This window comes from Anguilla anguilla, chromosome 7 (assembly GCF_013347855.1).
Source record: "Anguilla anguilla isolate fAngAng1 chromosome 7, fAngAng1.pri, whole genome shotgun sequence".
Taxonomy (NCBI): Eukaryota; Metazoa; Chordata; class Actinopteri; order Anguilliformes; family Anguillidae; genus Anguilla; species Anguilla anguilla.
The window spans coordinates 25214279-25230562 of NC_049207.1; the positions used below are offsets into that span (position 1 = coordinate 25214279).

The window sequence follows — 16284 nt, forward strand, 5'->3', positions numbered from 1 at the left end:
TCATTTGAGTTGGTGCTGATTTCCCGATGAAAATAGAATGCACTCGTAAATGTCCCATGTTATGATTGGAAAGTAATTTAAATGTATGGTCATCCCACCATAGTGGAACATGAGAACAGAAACGAAAGAGGAGAAATGAGATTAACCTGAGCACAATCAAAAGATTAACAGGTGCTCTAACTGCAGGTGCCGGTTTTGTGTTTGTTCTGTCCTTACTCAGTAACTTGCGGCTCAGTCGATATCTGTTACCGTGAGCACTTCCCTGTTCCACTCTTGCTAAGACAATGCATGTGGTCAAAGGTAGCTCTCGGAATTACTGCTTGTCAATGAGAGACGGTGGGGAAGCGTCGCATAATTTAGCCGAGAAGACATCCGTCAAGCCAGGAGTTGTCGTGACACATCAAGAGTTCATACCCGACAACCACCTGCTGCTGTTTTCATACTAAGATGATAGTTGAAGATACCAGGTGAGTGGTGAATTTTAAAAAGTTAAATCTACCTTTGAATCAATTCTAAATTCAAATCGTCAACTCTTTGTAAAGGTCCTGTGATTTTGGAATGTTTTTTGTTCTTTGATAAAATGTCACGCCTTTGTTGTTAATTTATTATATATTTTTAAAATTAGTCTTGAATGGTTTTATTCAGTTCACAGTTATTAACATTGAAATGATTAACGCTACAGAAGTAGCATGAATGGAGAGCGACTGTAAGAAGGAATATGGTTTCAGCCATTAGAAAGGGTTCAGGTGGCTTCACATCTCATGATTTGTGTATTACATGACATACATTTAGCACTGTTATCCAGAGAAGCTTACAATGTAAGAGAACATAAGGACATCTACTTTAGTTATGTGAGCGACTATACCAGACCTGGATAACGGTATTCCTAAACCAGTGAGCGTATGTGCTACGTCATTAAAGTAAAAATGTAAATGAATTTATCTCAGACTCCCATGATACAGATCTGTATCTTCGATGATAGATTAATGCGTCTAACATCCATCCATATAAAACCAAAGTGCAAATGAACTTTTTCTCTCAGAGCAACAAGGTGACAGCCGTAAAAAAGATGACGGTGGGGAACTCTAAAGTTTAAGCTGTGTTTTACAAATACAGATGATTTTTCCACCAAGCTGCAAAGTTTCTGCCGCGATAGTTCGTTTGTCTCTCCCGGCAGAGGGGTCATTGGCATAGTTCATTGAACCCACTCCTGCTATCGTTTATTTATGCAGTTAGCTTCTCTGGTCACTTCCAAAGAGGCAACATCACCACCATGCAGAAATGTTCAGGCCACTTCCGTAATGATGTTGTGTACACAGTAGTTAATATGAAATAATGGTTAACCACACGCTGTTACACTGACAGATTATTCTTTCAGTGTAACTTTCAGAGTATCAGTATGGATTATTTCCCCCAAACAAAGCAGTGGACCTGATTGTGTTGTCTTGGGAATCTGTATAATGTGTTCAAGACTAATATATGTTTGCATTTCCCCTTTTTATTCAAATCCTTTCTGGTTAGTTCTGTCTTTGGTGCCTCTGGAGCAACTACAGTGTTGATTAATTTGCCAATGCACAAATCATAACCACACCTCTCAGGTTGAGTTATTCTCAAAGGTTTCTGCTTCTGGGCCATAACTCGCATCTGACAAATGTATTTCAGTGAGACTAAAAGTCGCTCCTCAGAAACCCCAGCTGTACTCATTCGTTAAGACAGATCTTTTGTCTCTGGTTGTCTTATAGAAGTGCTGGCAATCAGACGTGTGAAAATGGCATTTCCATGGGTCTGTTCCTGCATCTTTCTCTTGTGCCGGCTGTAAGTAGCTGGTTTTTTTTTTTACCAAGTACAAATGCAAGGACAAAAACAATGGCGGACTTATTGAGTTTTTATTGATTGATTTAATAAGTATTTGATTTATTGATTTATTGATTTATTGATTGATTGATTTACTGTATTCCTATGTTGTTCCAGCTCTTCATCATGGCTGTGCTGTCGTTCCTCCAGAGGAGGACTACACTTATGGCCCTCGACAGCAAGATCCCTGCTCTCAGGGGCCACTTTGGCATAGTTGTGTGAGTGGTGTTTTTCTCTCTGACCATTAGGAATTCAGTAGTTACTGATTCCACTTTGGTAACTTGGCCACACCCGACCAGCTACTGAAATATCACCAAACCTTGCCATTAGTTTTTAGTCACCTGAAGGTCTGTCCTGGACTAGAGAGAGGTTACGTGTCAGTCAGCAAACATGTACCTTTCTTGTAATGTTGTTACACTGGCACAATTAATACAAAACAGCATCATTAATACCGTGCAGTGTTATTGTGAATTATGCATTGTATGTTTTAAAAGTTATCCAGGAGCTCTAAAATTGCTACATGTTGGGTAGAGACTAGATTGTGCTGTCATCAGATCTGCTGCAAATTTTGGTCACAAAATTATTTGAAATTCTTTTATACCACCAGGAAAAATTCCTGTGGATGAAATCAACAATTTTGGAACAAATTTATTATTTCATATGACTGTATGCTGTGGTTATTATATTTTTCTGCTTCAGGTTTTCAGGAATATACTGGAGTGTTTTTAGGTTTTATCAAAATTTTCTTTCAGTGTTTCAGAGACATATTTGAGCAGGAGAGAGCTGCTGTGTGTAATGACTGTATTTAATAATATTTCAGCCAACTGGACCTGATCAGCAGCCTCAGTAACAGGTGGTCTTAATGAATTTCAGCCCACTGGACCTGATCAGCAGCCTCACTAACAGAGGTCTTAATGAATTTCAGTCCACTGGATCTGATCAGCAGCCTCAGTAACAGGTGGTCTTAATGAATTTCAGCCCACTGGACCTGATCAGCAGCCTCACTAACCAGAGGTCTTAATGAATTTCAGTCCACTGGACCTGATCAGCAGCCTCAGTAACAGGTGGTCTTAATGAATTTCAGTCCACTGGACCTGATCAGCAGCCTCAGTAACAGGTGGTCTTAATGAATTTCAGCCCACTGGACCTGATCAGCAGCCTCAGTAACAGGTGGTCTTAATGAATTTCAGTCCACTGGACCTGATCAGCAGCCTCAGTAACAGGTGGTCTTAATGAATTTCAGCCCACTGGACCTGATCAGCAGCCTCAGTAACAGGTGGTCTTAATGAATTTCAGCCCACTGGACCTGATCAGCAGCCTCAGTAACAGGTGGTCTTAATGAATTTCAGCCCACTGGACCTGATCAGCAGCCTCAGTAACAGGTGGTCTTAATGAATTTCAGCCCACTGGACCTGATCAGCAGCCTCAGTAACAGGTGGTCTTAATGAATTTCAGCCCACTGGACCTGATCAGCAGCCTCAGTAACAGGTGGTCTTAATGAATTTCAGCCCACTGGACCTGATCAGCAGCCTCAGTAACAGGTGGTCTTACGGCTTCGCCTTCGGCGCGGTGTCGTCCAGCGTCATGGTGCTCTTCTCCGAGCGATATCTGCCGTTTCACGTCCCGACGTGGGCCATAGGTACGGCACTCCTCTTTCTTCCTTTCTTTTTTTTCAAATGAACCCGTGAATCCGATTCTGTGGTGCTCTCGGTTCTTCGAGGTTTGATCCTGACCCTGAGGGAAGTGTGTGCAGCTCCTGGGATTCTATGGTTGAAGAAAAAAAAAGAAAAAAAAAGCATTTCTGAGATTGTTCTGAATGGGTGATTAGGAACATGTGACACAAGAGAAACGCACCAGCTGTACTGTGATGTGTGGTGTGCCAGGGTTGGGATCATCTCAATTAAATGTCATCTCAATTCAGTTCACTCAGTCACTCGGTCATTGCCCATCTTCCGCCGTGGTCTTAAGACGCATCTCTTCAGACTATACCTGGACTAACTATCACCACTCTGCATGGCACTCCCATTCTAGGATCACTCTTATCACTTATATCCTTCCACTTTGTTCCTGTAGAACTTTCATGTAACACATATACCCCCTGCAGCACTTTCATATTACATATACCTCCGTCCAGCACGTATATTGCTCTTGTATTGTTATCTTGATGATTTAGCTTGTTGTCATGCCTTCTAGTTTGACTTCGCATTACTCTCTGACCTAGCCTATGCTAACTGTGTGAACAGGACTTCATGTGTTCATGGCTATGAATAACTGTTACGTAATGAGTATTGTACCTTATTGGGCCTGTTTCTTGTAGTTGTTCCAATGACCTTCTGTAGGCACTTATTGTACGCCTGCCAAATAAATTAGCGTCTGCCAAATAAATGTAATTTAATGTTAATGTAACTGAAGAAATGAATCAAAATGAATTTAATTAGCTAATTAAAAAATGTTCATAAAGTTCCATGGTGATTTTTGAATTTCTCTACGATTTTTGAATTAACTAAACTAAAATAAGACTCAGTTCTGCTGGTGGACAAGGAAAGTGAGTAAAGGAATGCCTTCCTTGTTCCTGGCAGCCATCGTGTACCTGGTTGGCGCTCTGGAGGTGGGCTTGGCGTATTTCCCATTCTTTGCCTGCCTGTCGACCCCCTTTCGGGCGACCGGGGCAGTGCTGGGGTTCCTCTACACTCTAGTGTGGTGAGTGAGCGCTCAGGACCGGGACTTTGTACTCATAAGTGTACTCAGGGATGTGATAGCATCATTAAATATTTAAGTCCCCGCAAGCAGGCGCCTATCAGTCCACCGGCGGCGCCAGGTGTTGGTACACCAGTTTTTAAAAAATCAGCATTTCAGCAGCAGTCAGATAGCGGCAGGGCTAGTTATTTAGCATTGTTTTAACAGCTAAGCCTCAAATGCATTGCCTCAACTGCTGCAGAACAACGGCTGTGCCGACACTGGGCCAACACTGGGTCGCTGTATGCTTGCTGGCTGGATTACATTGGTGTGGTGTCTGGTGTGACACTGCAACACGTTTTTATTTATTTTTATTTAGCACGTTTGGTTTAGTATCCTTTTAGGAGAGTTTGTGCTTTAGACCAATAATTTAATGTTGAGCTGATTAAACTGATTATTTTTGTCACATTGACACATTTTGGCGCTTAATGCTTAAAGCATTATTTTATCTTTTCTTTTGTGGTTAACACAACTGGCCATGTCACACATTTTTACTTCTTTATTTGATTGTCACCTCTTCATTTACAGGGTTGTAGTAACACTGTGGGACATTGTGACCTGCCCTGCTGGCCATGTAAGTCAGCACTTCATCTACATACTAATTGTGTGGCATAAGTTTGTTTGTTCGTATGTACCGTATGTATGTAGGTTTGCATGAAAATTGTACCACAGTACAAAGTGTCAAGTTAGCATGCTAACGTCTGCTAAAATGCCCCCTATGATTAGTTCCCTCAGTGGGGACCTTGGTCCTTAGCTCATCAGGCTCATTGAATCTTTTTTTGTACAGTCCTGGCTGGCTAGCACTACTGTTTGCAAGCCACAGGGGACCTATCCCTTGTTACAACAACACAAGATTTCTTGACAACACCAGATTCCTTGATCTGAGGCCTCCAAATGCTATAAATGACTCCATCTCCACATGTGCTGGTAGATCCTCGGAAGGTTCCAGAAGCCAGTGCTGCAGTGGCCGTGTATCCTGTGTCTGGTGTTCCTACTGGGCCGATTTGTCCACATGCTGGTGAAGGCCGTCCGCATCCACCTGGAGCTGGAGGGGGCGGAGGTAGGGGTGGGCGGGCCCTGACAAGGCATTTTTCCTTAATAAGGTTCTGGAGAAGAAGAACAAGTCTGTACACTGTACATCTGCTGTCCAGTGTTACTGATATTAGAGCTACTTATATTTGCTGCACTGGGGAGCAAATACAGTGTACAGACTCACCCTTCTTATCCAGTGTACTGCACTGTTCCGCACTTGTTACGATTTCTGATGTGTGTTTTTCACTTCCCATATTGAACTTCCTCTTGTTTTTCCCCTTCACCCACTCCTATCCTCTCTCATCTCCTCCTCTCCTCTCTCCTTTTCTCCATTGCTCTCCTCTCCTTTTTGCAGGGTCAGGAGCAGTTGCTTCATAGTCATCAGGCTCAGTACGTTCAGATTTTACTGAGCCGTCCTTCCCAACGGTATGTGTGTGCATTTAATATAGGGACACACAAGCACACGCACACACACTCACACGCGCACTCTCACATATACACCTATACACACTTACATACACACATGCACACGCACACACTCGCATGCACACACATACACACTTACAGACACGCACACACACACACTCACATAAACACTTAAATACACACACACACATTTGCATGCACACACATACACACGTGCCAACACACGCACACACACGCACACATACACACACACACACAGGTGTGTCACTCAGGAAACACACTCCCCTCACAAGTGCAGCTTCTAACAGGATTCTCTTTATATCCTATGGTAGTTATCACCATTATACAGTCATACTTGTTCTGTCCTTCATATGTTCATATAATATTACATTACAGGAAGATGGAGCTGAGCTGGTTTCAGAGGAAGGTTTACACCTGGGACCCACTCTTCAAGTTTCCCAACAGGATGATTGGCACTTCCATCATTTCTCTCATTGGCCTGTATATCGTGGGTACCATTTACATCTCTTAGCATGAGCTATTCTGGGAAGCTGCTAGGTGACTCATCCAGCTAAGGCACTGTCCTAGAGCACAGATGGGCCCCACGGTCTGGGACTTTGGCCAATAAAAACTCCTAGTACTAACCACCAAGCCCAGCTCTGCCATCTTGGCTCTGTGTGTCTTTAGTGTTTCACACTGATTTCTGTGTGCATGTGCACAGATGACAGTGGCAGACTACAGCCTGAGCGACTACGCCTTCGGCAGTGTGGACGTGTTGAGGGGCTCCCTGGAGGATCTGATCGTTTCCTGTAACCTCACAGACCACGCCCTCGCTGCCTGGGTTCCCCAGCTGGAGGAGTTCACTCAAGTGGCCCGGGGTACCAAACCGCTGTATTGCCTGGCGCTTACATTTGGTTATGATATCTGCTTCATATTTTGAGGACAAACTTGGGCAAGATATCTTCAGATAGCATGCTACAAATATTCAACTGACATATACTATATATGTATGCTGCTATACTATATTTGTATTTTTTAAATTAATATGGAATAATATGCCACTATAATTCAAAGGGATTCATAACTGTGTGTTAATGAATATGTTGAATTCAAATTAGTGGTCCGCAAATAGCCTTCTGGGTATTTTGTATTTTTCTTGATAGGTGCCTGGCTCACCACTACAATTTTTGCCAGCCTGACCTCTGTATCATACACATTTCACGTCTTAGCATGTTACAGGTAAGTTCATCTGTGGTTTAACGACAGGTTAAATTAGTGGCTTGTGAAAGCTCAGGCGTTTACCTTTTCCACCTTGTGGAGTGGACCTATAAGGTTTAAAAGGCATCATGTTTGGATGTATTACTGAACAGGCTCTCCAACATGCACAGATGTCAGGACATTAGAACAAAATATGTACTGTCTACTAAGCATACTGCATACCGTTTAGTGTGTACATTTTAGTATGTGAAAAATATCCTCCATACTCTGAAAGTGTTTAGTTATGAGACTAAAACAGTTGTTTACTTCCTGAAAAGTATGCTCCTGAGTATACTCAGCGAAACCCCGGTAATAACTATATCATCCTGAGATTTTAAGTACACTGCATTTAGAAATTTCACTGAGTTAACAACTTTCTCATTCGGTGTACTCAACAATTATGCTCAATAGTTTTGAACACGGCTTTTGTCTCCTGTCACATCCTGTCTACTGACAGGCAGTGAATTTTGGACAGACTTTGAAGGCAGGATGATGTGACAGACATCATCCTGCCTTCCTTTAAAATAAGAGATAATGGTGGCTGAAAACAGCAACGCAGCAGTTGCAGCGTCAGCGGAGGAGCTTGTTTACAAGAGTGAGTATTCATTCGACTCGATAATTTGTTGTAGTTATTTTTTAAAATACATTTAAATTATTTAATTCACTGGAATGAAGTATAATGTTTTTTAGCCTTGGTGAACGTTCTACGAACTAGCCAGCTAACTTGCTAGTAATCATGTTACTTTTCTGTGACGTCATTCTGCCTTCAAAGTCTGTCCAAATTCATTGCCTTTTGAGATACCTTTTCCATTAGAACACCTTCAGAGGGAGCTCACTTCTAAGGATGTAGGCAGCAAGGCATCCGCCTTCCGTTTGAGACACAGCCTATGTTTCCTGACCCTTCTAGTCTCCTCTCACTTCCTGTCTTCTGTCTCTTACTATCTTTGGTCACTTCCTGTCCCCTGTCACTTCCTGTTTTCTGTCGCTTACTGTCTTTGGTCACTTCCTGTCCCCTGTCACTTTCTATCCCCTTTCTAACAGAAAGCATCTGAAGAGATTATGGGCAGGAAAGAAGCAGTTCCTGCCGGAGAGGTACCACCGCCCCAGCCCCGTCGTCAGTGTGGTGAGTGACTGCCCATCAACCAATCAGAAGCGGTGTCTTGATGCGCTGTCAAATAGCACAGACATCCAATCCAGAAAATATTTGTTATTACCATTGTCTTCACCATCATTATCATCATCATCATAGCTGCTAGCTATTCTCTTACAATATAAACAAAAATGTTTCTCGTTAATATATTTATTCTGTTTCCTGTCCTTCTTAGGCAGCCATTGCAAAGTACTCAGGCTGGCAGATTGCTTTTACTATGTGGGGTAAGTAAAAAGCAACGACCTGTCTCTTTTGCAATGACCTGTCATTGATTTAACTGAATCATTTAAGTTGCAATGATTAGTATATTTACCCATATTTTGTCAAGTATTGCAATGGTTTGATTTTGAGTTTATTTTATTGAACTATATTTCTAATATGTTCCATTGTGGTAAGTGTCCCCTCTCTCTGCTCACCTGTACAGGCTACCTGATCATCCACTTTGTTCAGTTCCTCTTCGCGCTGCTCATAGCGTACCTGGTGGTCCTTCCTCTTCGTCACGGCAGAGGTCTGGCCATGCTGTCTAACCTGGGCTTCATCGTGTGAGTGTGGAAATGGCGTAGCGTCACCGTCAAAGGTCCAAGAGAACGGCCTGTCCTCACTTTACATTACGCTGCCCTCATTTAGCAGAATGACTTACAGGGACTGTGTGAATCCGCTGGAGTCTTTTTTCCAATCTGTGTTGTTAAGTTCGGTAAACCCTCATTCAAATATAACATTCTGTAAATGCACTGAAACAAAATATATTATCAAGATGTTGATCATGGTCTGTAACAACTAATGGGATAACTAACCGATAATGTAATAAAATGTTGCTCTAACTGCCAATGAAAATGTAGAACTTCAGTAATGTAATAAGTCAACCAATAATAATAATACCTTGACAAATTATTACATTATCAGTCAGTTATTATTAACTGTTAGTGTTCCAATTGAATTCAGTAAATATGCAGCTGTATAAATTGTTTGTACGTTTATTGTGAGCTGCGCAAGCCACTATGAATAACAGTGACTATTATATGTAACATGGGTTAATGGACAACACTTTAAGACCAGAGACTATGTGCAGCGTTGTTAAATTACTCATGTCTGTTACTAAGCCAACCCAGAGCTGTGACACTGTTGTGTTTCCATTCTTTCCAGCCTGACGGTGGGCATAGTGATGGGTCTGGTCATCGTGCAGCTAATTCTTGTTCAGACCTTCTTTCTTCAAGACAAGATTTCCCCCACTGATAAACAGAAGCCCTTGGCTCTTAATAACAGGTATGGGTTCAGGTGTGCAGCTGACAGAATATTTTATTTCATTCTATCCAAGTCTCTCCATTCCCCAACAGAAGGATATACACAGATAGGTGTTGTCCTTTAATTAGAGAGGTTAGCCATTCTGATTCTGGAATGGTTTAGATATAGTTTCATTTTTTAAACTTCATATTAGAGCAGCTGTTCTCAAACTTGGTCCTGGGGGACCACTGTGTAAGCTGATTTTCATTCCAACCTCAACTGCAATCCCAGAATTCAGAATTTTAACAAGCTGTACATTTTTCTTAATTATGTGCTTTTCATGTTTTAGAGCTGAGGTACCCAGTCTTATCCAGAAAGGGCCAGTGTGTGTGCACACACCTGATTCTACTAATCAAGGTGCTTAGCAAAGACTCTAGTGGTTGATTAGCAGAATCAGGTGTGTGCACCCACATTGGCCCTTTCTGGATAAGACTGGGGACCCCAGGTCTAAAACATGAAAAGCACATAATTAAGAAAAATTAACAACTTGTTAAATCTGGGATTGCAGTTGAGGTTGGAATGAAAACCAGCATACACAGTGGTCCCTCAGGACCGAGTTTGAGAATCACTGGATTAGAGCATGAACTGAGATGTCTTGCTGCTTTTTAACCATGAGTTGTAATACAAATGTGACCACAAGAGGGCTTCATCTCACACAATTCACTATGTTTAGTCAGAAGTAGGGCTGCCTAACCCTATTCCTGGAGATCAACTGTCCTGTTGGCTTTCATTCCAACCCTAATTTGGCACAAGTGATTCTCCTAATTAGCTATGGCTGTCCCATTTCTCCAAACTTGGCTAAGTGCACTTGAGTACTTGCACACTTTGGTGATGTACTGTGATGTAGAACGTACATTTACCAATAGGGTGCCCATGTGCACAGGGATTTTTAAAGCAATTAGCTCTCACTTTTTGTTCTGTGGTCCCTATTTCAAATAATTTATTGTAGTCACAATGCTATTAATAGCTAGTAATAGCTGTTCAAAGCTTGATGCGGGCTTACTCACTACAAATTAACCAATCTTGCTAACATTATATTCACATAGCAATAGCATATAACAATATAACAATAGCATCATGATGCTACCATATGAATAAAAAATGAAGTCACAACAGTTGCATCTTTACAAACATCTTTCTTAAATTGATATTTCTTTGGTACCATTTTCCATCAGTAAACACACAGGCCTGCAGCCTTGTGACTGGGGTCAACCATAAACCTCACCAACTTGGTGGGTCCGTATACTTGGCCAAATGCCAGTCTGGAGTGGTCTTAGTTTAAGTCTGGATAAAGTGCACATCAAGCGCACTGTACTTTTGATTAAGTGGCTAAGCGTGTGAGTGTGATCACGTGTGTACACTGGGATAGCCTCTGGCTGTTGAATGAGGTACATTTTGTTCAGGTTGAGGTGAAAACCCACAGGACAGGGTTGGGCAGCCCTCAAGACAATCATTGTACAACATTGTCTGGGTGGGGTCTATGTTTCAGATACATTTTAATATTCTGTTATTATATGTTGAATATTATATTTCTAGATCATACATAATATTATGTATTTATGGTTTTTAGGTTTTTATTTTTTCAAAGTGTCATGCACCAAAAGGTGCCCAGCCCACATGGGCTTACAAGACACTACAAACATAACAAACAAGAACAATAACATAGCATAATTGAAGGAATAAGAATCCTGCTGCATATTATCCTCCATAATATTTTTAAGATCAACTATCCTTGCAAGAAAACAATTATCCCACTCAGCTGGGCAGTTACTTCCAGAAAATAAAGAACCAAAATCTGTTTCCCATTATTTCAGAACACAATCAATAACAAAGACAGAGGATCCATTTTCCAACACCGGTACCATTGGGATGGATTTAACTCTTTTTGGGCCCAAATTATTTGTCGTATTCCAGAACAACTGGGGGTAATTAGTTTGCAGATGCTCTATTTTTAATGCTTGCCCCCTCTCATAATTTCTTTTGCAAGCCCACAGTTTTCTGTCAAAATTATTATTATTTTTGTTTATGTATGGTATATAACTCACATATTGCTTTAAATAAAAATCAGGTGATTGAAAAATCAACAGTTGATTTGGTTGTAAATCAAATACTGCTTGGAATTTTTAAAAATATAAATCGAATCTAAAACGTAATCTGTGTCAGTCCTTCTGGAGGGGAGCATTTGCTAATTGTAACGCGTGTGGGAGGGCAGGCTTATCAACACGTTTACACTAATGAAAACAATTTAGCTTTGTTCTAAACCCAGCGACTGAGTGAAAAGCACATCCGTTTGTATGGGCATGTAATCGCTCTCCCTTTCCGATTCATGGTTCGCATGCCTTGGGGTGTAATAGGTTCCCAGCAGGGGGGGTCTCACTAGTGCATTTGTCTTGAGTGGCCAGGCCTCTAATAACGCTAAAGGGGCTAGGCTGTGCTTACTGGGGGCAGATCAAAGCTTTGGCTTGATCTGGGTCCCGGTGTTGAGCTCATTCCGAAGCACTGATGCGAGCTCATCCAGAGTGTCATTGTTCCAGAGAGGTTTGTTATGACAGCTTTATCGGCTAGCGCTGAAGCAGATGGCTCTGAGGCCGTGAATCAAAGGGCTAACGACCGGCTAACACAGTCAGAGTCTGAAATCCCATTTGTTTTCCCCCCGTTCAGGGAACGTGCTTTTATCTCCCTCACTCGTGATTTAGCCTGTGGATTTGCAAGGCTGACAGTGGGTCTTTATTGCCCTCCTCTCACTTCAGGGCTCTTACCTGGTTTAAACAAGGAAATGCTACAATGCTACATCCTCATTGGTTATGTTTATATATATAATCAGCTTAACACTAGAAAAGGAGGCTGAGTTGGACACTTCCTGAATAGGTGGTTTCGTTGTTTACAGAAGGGTTTCAAGGAAAATCTTTGGACATAAAGAAATGTTTTTTTCTTGCAGTTAGTTTATTTTAATGCGAAAAAATAACAACAATGACTTTCACACTGTTTTATTACGCTGAGTTAATATGGTTACTTGGCCATTATGTATGTACTACAACAAAAGTAACATTGGCAGCATTTTGCATAGAGTTGTATAATATATTTTTAATACGTAATATATCTGGAGAAAAATCATATTTGAGAGACAATCGAAACACATTATCCAATCACTCTTTTAGTCTATTGGCAGCGCTGACTGTAGGATGTTGGTGCAGACAGCGGAGGGGGGGGGGGAGTTGGCATACGTGATTGTGGATCAGGGACCACCGCAGATGCGTAAATAACAGTGCCGTATAATTAAAATGCGTTCCAAAACAAATTTTTGGGATGGTTGGCGTCCTAAACGACTGTATTGTGTTTTTTTTTTGTTTTTTTTTTGCCAGCAGCCGGCTCTGCCTATTGGGACATTGTTTTAGTGTAATTACCACTCTTTCACTGTATGCCCCCTGCAGGAGGGCCTTCCACAACTTCAACTACTTCTTCTTCTTCTACAACGTGATCATGGGGCTGAGCACCTGCATCCTGAGGCTGCTGACCAGCTGCGTGCTGGGCACCTGGCTGATCTCCCGCATCGATCGCACCATCATGCAGAGGGGCTACGAGTCACTGGACCCAGGTGGGACCACCGATCCCTGCTCAAACTGAATGGGTCAAACAAGAAAGACAGTGATGAGAAGCTTATAGTTTATCGTCAGGGTCCCCATGTGGTTCACATACTCACACTATATTGCAGTATATTGCATTTCTGTAAAAATATTCTCCCTGTGGGGTAAATGTAACATAGGAATGGGCTGTGTTTTGAGAACTTTTGACTTGAGATGTGTATTCACCAGGAACACCCGGGAAGTCCAAGCTTCCTTATTACTGTATCTGATGTCATTTAAAAAGTTTTATAAAACCGCAGTGCATTCAAATTAACTGTATTGAGCTCTGTATTTGATGCATACAAAAGCCAAAACAATTTTGTGTTCTTTCTTGTTTTCATCCGTTTATATTGATCTACTTCGTCTATTTTATTTGATTGCTGTGATGGCCACACTCCAGTATTGTTTTCAGTTGCAATTAAGGTTGGATTTAATTCGTTCATTTTAATAATAAGATTTAAAAATGATTACAAGTGGATAGGTCAGGGCAGCAGAAATACTAGTTAATGCAGAAGGAAGACCCACTTCTTCCACCTCCATTTTGGCTCCCTTCCTGTTCCTACTCACTAGCACTCATTTTTTAGGCAAGCACTTTAGAATTCAAATAGCACGCTTTATGAAGAAAGATAGCGACCAAGGCACTCTTGTTGTGAAAAAGTAAAAAGCCTTTATTGTATGACTAATGCACAGCAATGGTTAAAAACACGCACCTACGCGTTGCAGCACATTGGCCTTCATCAGGGTGACTACATGCTTTATGGTTTTATATGAACATCAGCTATATGAATCCGATTTGTATTATGGGTCTAGGCTGGCATAAGGTGTAACTTACATTCAGTTCTATATTGATGTTCCACTTACACTGACTGGTCTGGGAGTGCTGTTAACGAGGTCATAACTCTGCACTTATGTTCGTTATCACTGTAAGTTGCTCTGGATAAAAGGGTGTGCCAAACGAACGCGAGGCTATATAAAACGCAATAAACCGTTCTGTCACTGGTAAGACCGGAGAATGAACTTTGACCAGTCTCTGACTTTTTCAGGCTACAGCACCTGGATCGGAATGATCTTCGCCGACCATTACCACGGCAACCCTGTCCTGATATGCTTCTGCAGCCTCCTGCTGGAGGAGCGGCTCCAGAAGGAGAGAGCAGCCATGGCGTATTCCCCGTCAGACTGCACACCGGCCGGTCAGTGCCAGCGACGCCCAAGCTCTGTGCTCTTTACAGACGTGATCCACAGGCACCAGTCACAGCATGAGAATTTTACACTTCACAGCAGAGCCACATGCTATTACACGTGAAGGTGACTTCGTAAGTGCAAGTGTTATGCACGTTCTGCAAGTTCTGATGTTTAAAGCCAAAGGTTTTTTTTTAATATTTTTTGGTTTAAATTGATAAATTCAGGTTCAGAAGAGTCATAGCACGATTGAACACCAAGGCTCGCTAGATTGTGGCTCTCTTGATTTGCATCATCTTCATTGGCTTCATATGTTTGTATTCTTTCTGCCTTATTTTCTCCCTCTATATCTCCCACTCACATTCCGTTTCTCCCTACACCCTCCTCTCTCTCCCTTTTACTCTCTTTCCCTCCCTCTCCCCTTTTCTCTCTCCCTCCCTTTCTCCCTATCCCCACCTCTCTCCCTCTCTCTCTCTTTCTCATCACCCCCTCCTCTCTCCCCCCTCTCTTTCTCCCTACCCCCCCTCTCTCTTCCCCTCTCTGTCTTTCTCATTACCCCCTCCTCTCTCCTTCTTCCTACCCCCTCCTGTTTCTCCTCCTCTCTCCCTCCCCCCTCCTCTCTCTCCCCCCTTCACACCCTCTCCCTGGACCCCAGTATCAGATGCAGGCAGCAGAGTAAGACGCCGATGGCTGCTGCTCTACACCCTGCTGAAGAACCCTCAGCTGATCCTGCTGAGGAAACGCCCCGCCTCCTCGGGCCACACCCTGGTGGGCCGCACTCCGCTGGACACCGTCGCCCTCGCCTGCGTCCTGGCCTTGCAGAGAAACAGGATTCAGGGGGAGGCAACCACACCCACACCCATGAAGGGGGGGCCAGGCATACCCCCGTTGACTGACTGATGCCTTTTGGCAAGACCTCTTTCAACACCAAACTGAACATCCCATTTCCCCACAAACCCTCATGCTGAAAAGATGAAAGAGGAGCCTACAGACAGAGTGAAAGAACACTGCTGTTAAATACTGCCTCTACCTAAATGAGATAAAGGCTCATTTACACAGCAGCACAGGTTTAGGTATGTGGAAAGGACTTCCCAAGTCTCTTCATTAACGTATTCTGCTTTTAAATTAATTTCTGTTGCTTCCTCCTCCATAAAACGTAATTTGACTCAGCAATACTCGTGGCATTGCAGTATAATTCTGAAGGGACTGGGCTTGTATCAGAAAAGTTTAATATTCAAATCCAAAATGGGGTAACTGCCTTTGTACCTCAATTTCCACAGTATATATTCAGGTATATACATGGATAGTTTGTAAAAAAAAATTTAAAAAAAAAAAACTTGAGCTGTATCAGTTGCCCTGGATACCGGTGTCTGCTAAACAAGCAGATGTAAATATAGACAATAGATCCTTTTTGCAACAGATTAAACATGTATTTAACAATGTATTTATATTTTTTATTGATATATTTCATTCCTTTTCTCTTAACATAAATGTTTGTAACAACTGAGCATTTTAAATGCCTCCTCTTGGTTTCTTTCCAATATGCATTATTTTAAAAGCTTTCGACGTTACTAATCTTGTCAGAACCACGCCACGCCTGCGCCGTTGAATAATAACGGAACTGCAAAACTCTTAAACGATGATTTTTTGACGTGGCGCGTTCTATCGGTGTCCATTAAGGGAGTAGGGAATTGTTTAAAGTGAAGAATTCCAAGAAAAGTGGAAATGAAAAGATCGCTTTACACC

General features: G+C 42.1%; 1 protein-coding gene across 3 annotated transcripts; it reads left to right on the forward strand.

Moving 5' to 3' along the window:
• The first annotated feature begins 41 nt into the window (after positions 1-41).
• Positions 42-16045, forward strand: LOC118232238 (stimulated by retinoic acid gene 6 protein-like). 3 transcript variants are annotated; one of them, XM_035427027.1, is made up of 18 exons: positions 42-467; positions 1743-1815; positions 1972-2072; positions 3363-3493; positions 4434-4554; positions 5119-5164; positions 5522-5650; positions 5978-6048; positions 6445-6556; positions 6770-6926; positions 7212-7287; positions 8347-8428; positions 8631-8679; positions 8880-8997; positions 9599-9718; positions 13168-13331; positions 14403-14549; positions 15194-16045. In XM_035427027.1, exons 1-18 carry the CDS (start codon positions 448-450, stop codon positions 15436-15438), a joined length of 1962 nt encoding a protein of 653 aa, XP_035282918.1. In that variant the 5' UTR covers positions 42-447; the 3' UTR covers positions 15439-16045. The 3 variants fall into 3 exon arrangements, with proteins under 3 accessions (XP_035282918.1, XP_035282919.1, XP_035282920.1); XM_035427028.1 differs by lacking the exon at positions 42-467 and having other exon boundaries at positions 1794-1815; positions 2992-3493; XM_035427029.1 differs by lacking the exons at positions 42-467; positions 1743-1815; positions 1972-2072 and adding an exon at positions 2699-2710 and having other exon boundaries at positions 2869-3493.
• The last annotated feature ends 239 nt before the right edge of the window (positions 16046-16284 follow it).